The 12462-nt window shown below is 42.3% G+C and overlaps 1 protein-coding gene across 3 annotated transcripts in view; it reads left to right on the plus strand.

Annotated features, from left to right (window-relative positions):
- The window catches only part of CDH13 (cadherin 13), a 1241014-nt gene that overhangs the window by 930672 nt on the left and 297880 nt on the right, over positions 1-12462 (plus strand). For all 3 annotated transcript variants that reach the window (XM_032283885.1, XM_032283883.1, XM_032283884.1), the window contains exon 7: positions 4620-4798. In XM_032283885.1, the coding sequence (XP_032139776.1) occupies positions 4620-4798 (179 nt within the window). The remainder of the gene's footprint in view (positions 1-4619; positions 4799-12462) is intronic.

Genomic DNA, 12462 nt, shown 5'->3' on the forward strand with positions numbered 1-12462 from the left:
TCTCATTTGGAACCAGGAGGCCCCAAAACCCTTCAAACTGAAGGATCTTCAATGGAAATGTAGTTTCAGATGAGAATACAACTAGATACACCCTAAGATACTAGAATTTAAAATAGCAGCTTCTACATCTGTCTCACCTGACTAAGCAACCTAAGGTGCAGATGGTCTAAGCCTTGTCTTCTGATTCAGGGGCAAATGCACATGTAACGTGGTACAGTGCTGTATCCTCGACCACATTGTCCTTTGGAAGCACAACTGTTAGATCATTTCATCTCAGAAACCATCATTTGGGTGGAATTAGAACTCACTGCCTCCTCTCCTGAATTTGATGCTTGACAATAATGTGCCATTTTGTCACATCAGAGAGGTTCACCTGGTGACATCTGCCATCTCTGCTCATGTTTGCTTTAACATCATATTTCTCCCTGGAAAGCACATAGTTGCCCTAACGGTGCTATCAGAAATCCAGTGCTGAATATAGATCTGAATGTCTGTGTCTCAAAATAAGATTCGCTTATAGGAATAGCATTTTGTAAAAAAAAAAAAAAAAAAAAAAAAAAAATTGAGCCTGACACTTTTTGATCAGGAAATGTTTAGGGATGGAGTCAAAGAAATGTGAAGAACAGAATAATTTTGTCACTGTGTTTTGGAGCATCGCCATCCTTGTAGCCAGCCGAAGACCCCCCGTCACTGTCAGATCTACACGTTCCTTTCTCAAGGGCTTGACTCTGCTTGAAGTCACAGGAAAGCAAAACTTCAAAGCTGGCTTTCAAGGTCAAGACACCAGGCGGCACTTGCTTTAATCAGAGAGCTGCAGTCAAGAGGAAGGAGCTACCTGGCCACGAGGAAGCAATGACGCTTGTTAATCAGCCTGTCAGGCTGGAGGCCATGTCCTTCAACAAAAGAAAGTGACGGCCAGACGTGAGGTTTTCAGCCAGCAACTGGGTTTTTTTTCCCCCTTTGGAGGGGCTGCTGCTAGTTCATCTGGTTCAGGGAGTGACAAGGTGATTATAATTTATTTTGACACTCAGGAGAATATTGTGACGGGGGAAAAGACAGAAATGTACTCTGTGGAAACCCCAGTGTGTGTCTATCATATAATTATCCTTTCTCTGCCGTCTGGAAACACGAGACAAGCCCGGATGGGAAGCTGTCTGAGCTGCTGAAAACAAAGTGGCGGACACCGAGTCTCCAGTGTGTGGGGCTGAGGAAGAGGAGAGGCACAGGCATCACCTACAGGCAGTTGGAGCAGCTGTACCGATGCCCACCTGCTGCATGTCAGCCCTGGCATGGCATTGGTGTGTGACCCTGGAATCCCGTTCCAGTAAGGACCTCCAAGGCACATTGAACGGGGAGCTCAGAGGCAGTTGTGAAAAATCTCCAGGCAAGTTGTTCAGTTTTTCATTCTTCTTTGCAGACAAAGTGCTGGTGGCTCTGGTCAGTGTGGAATGAGGCAAGACTACAGTGAATGGCAAGAAGGCAATTCAACCCAAAGAACACTGATAGAAGACCTACCGTGTGTCAGATACAGGGCTTACAAAATGAACAAAACCATCTGTATCCTCCAAGAGCTCACAACTAGGACCTTGTGGGCCATCACAAAAAGACAGATGGTTTTGAAATGAAGAGGTTCTATCAACAGTGAAGTTTGGGGAGTGCCACAGATTCCACCCTCTCCTGGAGATTGACACTGTGAGCCTGCTTAATAAAGTGACTGATAATTCCTCCAGGGGAACCCTGCTTTGCAATGTTTCTCCCATATTTCCCAAATATGTTTCTCTACTGAACCTTTGGAACCAGAGTTCCTTGGAATCAATTGAGCAAATGCTGATTTAGGAGGTTTATCCAGCCTTTGCAACACACAGAAGTGAGAGAAACATGATCCAGCCTCCAGGCGGGGCAGGGGGTGCTGGTGAGAGCCAAGCATTGCACTCAGCAGATAGGTTGGGACTCAGTAAAGCCTGGTCTTAGAGGAAGACTAGAGGACCACATGGAGACGTAGTATAGACTACAGAATGTGTGTGTGCACATGTGTGTGTGTTGGAGGGGGTTGTTATATCCACAGTGGAACCACAGATCTGCATGCTAAGACCATGGGCAGGGTAGAAGGGAAAAGGGACACGGTGCGAGGGTTCTCCAGCCAACCCTTGTCCCACATTCTTTGGACAACTTAATTCTAGGCTCTTGTATTTGAAGCCTATGCCTGCACTGCCATCATTGGCTCAGAACCCAGGACAGAATTTGATAATAAAAGGCATCCTTCTCTGAACCCTAATGTACCAGGCACTGTACCAAGTTCTTCAAATCGGTCATCCCATGAAATGCTCACAGCAACCAAGGAGGAATGTTGACAATGGGGAAACTGAGGCTCAGAGAGAGGTAAATAACCTGGCCATGGTCACGCAGCTTGTCAAGACTTCAACGCAGACACGTCACCTCAGAGTCGTTGTCTTCAATGCTGCAAACCTATTCACATGAGTTAGGCACAAAGCGGTCCCCACAGAGGTGGGATTTCCACCAAGGTAAATCCAGTAATGTGTTCATGTCTTAAGACAAAGATGAGGCTTAAGACTGAGTTCATTTGTTCCATAACAATCCATTAAAATAAAAAGCATTTTCTGTGTATGCTTAGGAGTATTTCTGGATAACTTTGTGTTATATCGCGTTATCAAATCTGTAAACAAAAAGATATCCTCAGTGAATTTCCTGGTGAAAACTGAAGATGCATCAACCTAAGAGGTCTTTTATTTTTTCCTCTAATCATTTTAATGCATATGTCAGTTGCAAGCTATGATGACTTCATTTTTATACCCTTTCTGACTTCCATTAAAGGCGTATTAAATAGGGCACAAATCCAATCAATGAAGCATTCATTAGACATTAACTAAATGTAAGGCACTGGGTCAAGTGTACTTAACTTGAGACTGGTGTGGAATTGATGGGGTTAAGGCCTCCTGCTATGTCTTTGGCCACAAGGATCTCCCTACAGCATGTCCCTGGGTGAGATTGCCGGCCTGAAATCTGCCTCTGATTTCTGATGGGGATATCCTCAAGTTTGCCTAGATCAGGAAGGTTAATATGTGTCACATTTCACATCAATTTCCGTAGACTGTGAGTGGCTGCCTAGACCACTGTTTGATAACACAGATTCTGTAGCACAGTCAGTGGGAGACAGAGCCGCGTTGTTCCTGCTGTCTTCCAGAGGCAAGGGGGCTGCGTGGGGCAAGAATGTTCTTTTCTGGTGCTGAACCTCGAAGCTTGCCCTAAGACCATTTCACATGGGGCAAAGAAACGAGGTGAATAGGAAGTGCACCTTGAGGCATCTGGCTGGATGTCACCATTGATGAAATTAACTGAGACTGCTTAACAAATCGATCCAGCCTTGAGGGTGGCCAGCTCTTCCTTGTTTATCTGATCAATCAGGCTTAATGGCTGATAACCTGATTCCAGTTGTGAGGGGGGAATAACTGGCTTTGATGATTAGAGAAATATTGTCATGGAAGGGAAAGGATTATGGGTTGTGCTAAAACTAGATGACGTCTATCTTTCCTTTAGACATCAGTATTTTCTCTGTATGAATATTCCTGCTGAAAACTATATATGCTGCTTTGATCTCTTAAAGTTAGGTCACACTCTGTGTGTCCAGACAGGTTCAAAATCGGAAGATGAGGTTTTAAATTTGTAGAAGAATAAATTGGGATTAAAAAGTTACAGTTAGGCAGGTTGCCCTAAGTCAGATATAATAGCAATACAATTGCTATTGTCAATCATCAAAACCAGCAGGCATGTTTTTATTGGTACTTACAACTATGGTTTTTGTAAATTAATTTTTAGTTGCCAAAGCAATACATTCGCCTTGTAAAAATAAACAAAACAGTATAGATGAGACCAACATCTTTCCCAATGACCATGCCAAATCCTAATCCCTTCTCTTCTCCAGATTTAACTACCATCACCAGAGTAAAGATCTCCGTATAGACCTTGTTTTATGCACTTATAAATATAAATTGTACCTGTAAAACATATAAATTTTGGGAGGCAGAGGTGGGCAGATCACAAGGTCAAAGGATTGAGACCATCCTGGTCAACATGGTGAAACCCTGTTTCTGCTAAAAATAGAAAAATTAGCTGGATGTGGTTGTGTGCGCCTGTAGTCCCAGCTACTTGGGAGGCTGAGGCAGGAGAATTGCTTGAACCTGGGAGGCGGAGGTTGCAGTGAGCCGAGATCACGCCACTGCACTCTGGCTCGGGTGACAAAGCCAGAGTCTGTCTCAGAAAAAGAAAAAAAAAAATGAAAGCCATTCTCACAAAGTCACATCCGCAGTGGAATGAAAGCCATCGAAAACAAACAGTATATCAACAGAGGGAAAAATAAAGCAGTCAATCTGCTGAACAGCAAAGAGTTTTTTTTCTTTATTTTGGGTCTTTTCATGAGATGGTGCAGGGAGGGAAAGGAGGAAAAAGCTGAAACACAGCAGAGCTTGGGAAATACTTTTCTTTTTTAATTTGGAAAGTGATTGGCACACTATTCCTTTGCTACTGCCCGGGTAGGGAAGGGGCTCTGGCCATTGCTGCCTGCATTGGTAACCATTCCCTGCCTTTCTGTCCTGCCCCGGCAGGGACCACGGTGATGCGGATGACAGCCTTTGATGCAGATGACCCTGCCACGGATAATGCCCTCCTTCGGTACAATATCCGTCAGCAGACGCCTGACAAGCCGTCTCCTAACATGTTCTACATCGATCCTGAGAAAGGAGACATTGTCACCGTTGTGTCACCTGCGCTGCTGGACCGAGAGGTGAGCTGAAAAGAATACATTTCCTTTTCACGAGAACAGAACATGGCTTTCGTTCAAGGGAAGATGTGGGGCTCCAGTCAATGGCTGTTTATACTGTAAAGGCAGAAATGAGGTGTTCGTACATGTTCCGGTGGGGAAAAATGAAGGGAAATGGGATACTATGTGACCAGGGAAACGTGCTCTAAAAAGCTAAAGGACTTGGAACTGTTTATATTCACTCAACCTGATTCCTCTCTTTTCTCATCAACCACTTATTCTCTAGGCCCTGGTGATTCTAAACTTTGCCTCTAGCCCCTGCTTTAGTGCTTGAAGGGAGAGGGCAGGACAAGGGAAGGAGGAGATGGGAGGGGAGGTGGCTTCGCTGCTTCGTCCAGGATCACAGAGGCTGTCCTTGTTGCAGAGTCAAATGGCTGTGACTCTCTTCTCTAACCCTTGGCTACAGGCATCCTGTGTTCCCCTAGAACCTCTCTCTTCCTCTATCTCTGTTCTCTTCCCTTTAGACTCTCTCCACGGAATCTCCTCCATCTCCTGGGCCACTGGTCACAAACAGGTGACCCCCTAGACCAGTCAGTCTGCATGCCTGCTCTTTGGTTGTGCCCTCAGTGTTTTAAAGCTTTTAGAGTTATTTGCCATATCAAAATATTTAGATTTCATATTTCTTTTTAAAAAATGCCTATTTCCAGTTTTTCTGGAAATCAGAAATCCTGGAGACTTTGGGCCCACTTCCCACACGTGCACCATCAGTGGCATGAGGTGTGATGCTCCAGTGGATCCAGGGCCAGCTGTCCCCTCCAGATGGGACGTGTGCGTCCACCTCGTTTATGTTTCCACCTGCATGAGTCCCTCTGGCCCTATTCTTTCCTGAGTTTGAGGTCCACCCTGTAGCTTAACATAAGCTACCTTAAATAGAAGACTCTCGTGGCTCCCCAAACACAGCATTCTTAAACCAGCTCGTGGATTCTCATCCATCCTTCGTTCTCCATCCACCCTAAATCTGCTCCCATTCTGGAATTCCCTGCTCCTGACATCATCCCACGGGCATGGCACCTTGGAGTTGCCCTTGACCTTCTGCAACACCGTTTGTTCCATGGTAACTATTGGGTTTCCCTCAGGGGCTCTGTGGATTTTCCCCTCAGTGTTTTTGATAAAATAAATCCATGGTTCAGAATGTCATTTCCTCTGCTTTCTCCTCTCTTAAATACGCTGTCATTTCTCAAGAGATTCTGGGTTACATCAACCCCCTCTAAGAAGCTGTCCTCATCCACCTGATTCTTCCATGCCCTTGTTCTTCATCCCATCTCTGACCACCCTTGCCTGTAACCATCATATAGCAGTTGGCATGTGCTAATTAGGTTGTCTTTTGTCTCCAAAGAAGATTCTCTTTCTCTTGATCTAGACCCGAATTGTTTAGTACAGAAACCACTAGTCACATGGGGTTATTGCAGTTTTAAAGTATATCAATTGAAATCAAGATGTAAAAAGTAGGTTCTCAGTCACATGAACCGTGTTTCAAGGGCTCAGCGGTCACATGTGGTTGGTGGCTATTGTACGGGACAGTGAAGACCCAGAACACTTCCATCGCCCCAAGGTTCTACTGGGCAACAGTGGTGTAAGGCTGTAAATTTCTTGAGAACAGAGATTGTGATCATATGCATGTTTGTATTTCTACTGCCTTGCATGGTTGAAGCACTCCTAAAAATCCTAATTATCTGTTTGTTGGAAGTGGGGGGGAAGGCAAGACAGAGTTGGAAATAAAACTAAGATCTTACATAAGGGGTGAGAAACAGAAGCTAGAAATAGGAAATTATTGGAGGGGAGAGAGAGAGAAAGAAATTTACACTGAAACTCTGATTGTCCTTTGGAAAATGTAATTGTTTCTAGTTAAAGAATAGGAACGTAGAAAAAGTATTGAATCCATTTCCTTAATTTTATCTCCCATTCTCTTTCCAACCCCCTCTATTCTTATGACTGACATATTTTTTTTCTTTTGGAGGCCAGTGATGAATTCCCAAGGCCCTCTATTCCCCACTCAGCATGCACACACACATGCACACACACACGCACACACACACGCCAGCTTTTCTATAATCCTAATGCTCCCGAAGCTTCTTGCAAGATCCTTTCAAAGGAAGTAGATGAAGCATCGTGATTTCTCCATTTCAGCTCTCTTTGTTCGGAGAGAAAATATTTTATGTCTCTATTTAGAAACCAAAGTGATAATACAGTATATTATCCCATTTTTTAAAGTTTATTTTAGGGGCAAATGTGTTTCCAGCTCATGATCTTTTCATGTGGGCTTTCATTAAGTCGTAATAAGTATGTAATTATGGGAGTTTAATTAAGCATTTCTAGTCACTGAACATAAACAGCCCCCCAAAAAGATTGACACAATTTAACTGAAATTAGAAAATCAATGAAAACAAATAAAGAGTGTCACTCTTGTATGAGGGTTTCCAGAGTTCAGTGCTGATCCAGGCAACATTGGTGCAATCCAAAAGAAAAAAGCATCCCTAAATTTAGGTAAGGCTTGGCTCTTTCCTAGTACTATGACAAGTGTCGCTTCAGCATGTTTGTTGAGGTGGTGGAACGTGACTCCAAGCTCCTTGTCTTTGAGGGGAAAGAATTTGCGCTTCACATGTCCAGAGAAGTTCCCCAGAGTTTGCAACGTTTTCCTCTCACTGAGACCCAGTACTTTTTTAGGTTTCACATAGCTACGATAGTTTCTTCAGCAGGTTTGTGGGATTTTATTATTACTATTATTTCTGAAGACCTTCTGAGAAGGCATCCTGTCTTAGGTGTGGTTTTAAAGTCTACTTCTGGGCCAGCTGGGCAGAACATTTATTACACAGTTATGTAGCTTTCATTTAAGAAAGTATCCTATTTGGGACCTTATGGACTTTGAGATGATTCAAGTTGCTTTTAAGATTTGTGACCTTGCCTCCCGTCTTCACTCACAGTATCTCAAATTGCATGCTGGAGCAATGAATATAGTGAGTGCCGGCAGCTATGTCACAAACTGCTTCAAGAGCAGATGCCGCAGAAACTACACACACACACACACACACACACACACACACACACACACACACACACACACACCTCTGCTCACTAGCACCTCTGGCTCCCACCTGAACAAGGGACAAAGCAAATGTGTGTGTCCTGGTTTGTTGGGAGTGGATGCTCTGGAAGCCCATTGGTTGGCAAGAGCTCAGTTGACACAATAACAATTTTTCATCTTTATTTTCCATTCAGTGCATTTCCTTTCTTAAGTGCATCTACCAAGGAGGACCCCAGCAGGAAGTGTTTAACCAAGGGAGAGACAGATGACACAAGATGGGTGGGGAGGTGGCAGGCACTGAGACTTTTCTTTGAACCTGCCTACCTATTCATCTTCTCTGCCTTTTATATATTCACTTTGTAACAAGGTGTGTAACTAAGGATAGCCACATGGGGCAGTGGAGAAATGACCCTTACTATGTTGTCACTTTGGTTGTCATCCTTTCTTCTTCCCACCTTCCTCCCCTCCCAGGATATCTCACCTGGAGCCAACTGAGGCAGGTGCCCGCATCTGATCTGCTCCTGTCCTGCTCCAAGGTCAGCAGCCACAGTTCTTGAGGGAGTCCATGACTGCCTGCCTGCACTCACCATGTTAAATGCTCATACATGCAGTTTGAGGGATATTTGGTTTTCCCATGGCATAATCCCAGTACCTAGCACATGAGAAATGCTCAAAGAAGTGTTTGTTGAGAGTTGAAGGGTGGGAAGGGTGTGAGGAAGAGACTGTGATTCGCACTGGCTTGAGAGCAGGTGAAGTGACCATTTCTTCCCCTTCTGTATCTTAAGCTCAGTATTAATAGGTGACAAGTTTCCCCAAGACATTTGCATTTTCCATTACAAGTTCATCTAGTTACTTGTTCGGAAACCCTGCCAGAACATACGCTTCCTGAAGAAAGGGACCTTGGATTTCTGTTCTGTCTCTCTATTCCCATGACCAAATATAGCACCAGATAAGTAATAGGCACTGGGTAACGATCTGTCAGTGGGGTGGATGGGTGATGACCTGTATTCCTTAGGTTTGTATTATCTCAAAACGGTCTGCAGGATCTCCATTCTAGCATGGATATATAAACAGAGGAAGTTACTTTATTTCAGTTGAAAGCTTAGTCTTACCCTTGTGCAATCATCCAGTAATCTAATTTATTCACTTTATGTTTACCTTCTGCAGAAACTGCTTTAAGAAATAGTGCCTTGGTCTGCTGGGTGAATAGGATGGACAGGAGGATCTGTGCCTCTTGCTTAAGTGTTTGGGGAAATGTTTGCAGAAAATAAGAACCATATATTCTAGTAAATGAAATTGGGTTCATTTGGGGCACTGTTTTATTATTTTCTATAGCCATACTTAGCCCCTCACTTCTGGCATCTCTGTCTCTGTGTTTAAACTATGTCTGGCTGCACTACAAAATAAAATCAGATAAAGGTCTCTAGCATTTGATAAATGGTTTATTTAGTTGATCATCTTGGCCACTAAACTGAAATTCACCCACTGAAATCTGTCACCTTTCTGAACACAGCCACAATTTGCAACTACTGGGAGTAGCTAATGGTCAGGATTTTTTTTCTTCTTTAATGGAAACAGTTTCCAAAAGAGACCCTTAAAAAGCAATCTTAACATTTGCATTGAGAGAGTATCATTAGTCTTTTTAAAGGGTTTGAGCTGAGCACTTTTCTATCTTTGTTTGAATTTGTCTTTACCTTATTATCTATTATCTCCCAGATAATCTAGGGAAAGTGGTAGCCTGCCTGTGAAAATGTACATGCAATAAAAGATATTAGGGCTGTGAAAGTAATTTGTTTTCTATTTTCAGCTGGAAAAGCATTTTCTGAAACTATAATGCCCAAATTTTTAGGCCAAATGTAAAAACAGAGAGAATTTCTTTCTTTCTTTCCATGTTAAGTGTTACATAAGGACTTAGTCTTAGATTTATGTGCATTTATTTGCTATGAGATATTCAGAAGTCCATGACCATGTCAGAGAAGAAAACTGAAGAATGTTAGGAAGAACACCCTATGCCAACTCGTCAGTGAATTTGGACGTGTAGCTGCAAGTCAACAGAGAACTATGTGTTTGGTCAAAATGATCCACATTAAAATATTGTCACGTAGGCTGCATCTCCAGAAACATACTAAAGAAATCTGTGAAAATGATGATATCAAATTGAGCTGCCAGAAAAAAACAAAGGTAATAAAGGATACCATTTCCTCTAATGCCTTCAATGAAAGATAGAGGTAGTAGTCATACTCTTTGGAAAATAAATGTTTCTAGGCCTTTCTGATTTAATGCTAATACTTTTCTCATTATCATCATGTTTAAAACATTGGCAGTAATTACACACAGTTCAATCATGCTGTCAGGAATATTATCTTTCTTTGTTTTGGTGGGTGGGACCAGAATTATTCAGATAGTAGCATCCTCACCATTTCTTCGAGCTATTTACTCATAAATATTTCTGTTGGGGTAATTTTCTCCATTTTTTTTAATCACTTGCTGCTGTGAAAATTGAGAAGGAAAAAAGTAGATGTAAATAAATTGCCTTATTATTTTAAAAATAATGCATTATCCTTGCAAATGAAACACAGCTAACACCCTATGCTAATCGCACTTGCTCAGTTATTTCAGCAAATAAAGTGGAATAGGACGTTCAGAAGGCAGAATGCCAAGTCCTGGCATCTGAAATTTAGTTCCATGAGTGCAAGCCTCCTGCTGATGGCAATGGGGATTGGTGGGGGGTTAGAGATGGTGAAGGACAGGGTCTTTATCTTGTGGCCTCATTTGTTCATCCATGGTGGGTAAACCCTACAAGACCTCGATGAGTCTCAGGACTCCACTAGTGATAACCCTAACCACTTCCCCCTACCCTCTAAGTATGACCCGTCAATCCATGTAAGCGAAGACCATGACTAGTCTCTTCGTATGACCTCAGTTTAGTTGAAACCTGCTTTAAGAGAAACGGGCCAAGGGCTGAGCCTACCTGTAGTTTTTTGTGGTTGTTGTTGTTGTTTTTGTTGTTGTTGTTGTGTCAGCTATGAGACCTCTCTAAACCTCGATTTCTTCATCTGCCACAACGAGAATAATCACAGTCCCAATCTCACCGGCTTACCGAAAATATCAAATAAGATGTGCCAAGTGCTAGCATGATAATTACCTTACGTTTAAGCGCTCTATAAACTGTAGTTGGTATTAGATGTTTTCATGATTGGCAGTGAGATTGGAGAAGCAGAAAGAAGTTGGAGATTCTCCTACAGGAAGTACATTTATGCTTTGCCCGCATGGCAGAGACTATGGCAGGTTCTTTAAATTCAATGAAACACCGAGGTAATCCAGCCCAAAAAATTCAGGGATCAAAGCTAGTAAATAAATATTGAGCACCTACAAATGTCTGCTGAATTCATGGTATGGTGCTGGATATCAGGATGCAAAGATTGAGCTGCCTGTGATGGAGGCAAAGCAGGTAGGTCAACAGCACACACATGCAAAGATACACTCTTCAAACCAAACCTTGATGGATGAGTGGAAACCTGAAGTGCGGAAGCAGAAGGAAGGGCATCGTGGGAAAGGAACGGCATGGACAAAGGCAAGGTATCTTCACGCGCTACTTACAGACTCCAGAGTTGAGGCTATGGTATAGGGAGATACCAGAAAAGGGCAGGGAGCTGAAACAATATTGCAAAGGGCTTCTGATGTCGTTCAAAGGATTATAGCTACATCCTACTGTAAATGGGAACCACCATTATTTAAACATTAACCACAGCTCTGTTAAACACAGCGTTTACAGACCTGTGACTTGGAGAGGAAACTAGTTAAGCTAAAGGAGAGATCATCAGTGGCAAAGTTCAGGCATTTTTGGAGACAGGTTGAGACTCTTGGTGACTGATAAGTGGATTCTCAGAGATTTCTAGCCCGATGGAGAGAGGAGATGAGGAGTTATTACTTGAATCTAAATTCTGAGCTTGTTGAGTAGGTTAATAAACATCAGTCCATAGGTATTTTCTTTCCTCTGTTCTTTTGCTTCTTAAAGTATCAGACAATCAGTAGTTACTGGGCACATGTTAAATCAAGAGACACTTTATCATGAAGAGAAATTCATCTTTTCAGATTTAACAAATGTTTAATTCTCTAAGATTTTTCTTTTCTTTTTTTGTATTTTATATGGTAAAAATAACTTAATATGCAGAGTGATGATGAATTTAGAGTACTTCTCTGTTTTGTCATTTTAAATTTCTTCATTTTATTGTGTGTGAAGTACCCTAAACAGCTAAAGAATGTTTTCATTTTTGGAAAAAGTTCTTTTCAAGAGCTGTTTCTTTTTCTTTATCAGCCTGAGACTATGATTAGTATGTTAATGCAGGTTTTGCTTCATTAACAGATTTGCCAGTTAGTGAACTTAAATAACATTGTTCTAACTCCAGATCCTCTAAATCCCTGCTGTCGGTGAAAGAGGTACCCTCCACTTTAGAAAGAATCTCTAGTTCGTTTCTGGTTTCAAAGCAGCAGAGAAAAATAAGCAAAATGTTGCTCATGTCATATGAAGAATGACCATCATTTAAGGAAAGAAAAGTTAGTTGAGAGTCTCTGGAAAGTAACTCTTTTGTACTTCCTTTAATGT

This window comes from Sapajus apella, unplaced genomic scaffold (assembly GCF_009761245.1).
Source record: "Sapajus apella isolate SASKATOON/1434 unplaced genomic scaffold, GSC_monkey_1.0 scaffold15, whole genome shotgun sequence".
Taxonomy (NCBI): Eukaryota; Metazoa; Chordata; class Mammalia; order Primates; family Cebidae; genus Sapajus; species Sapajus apella.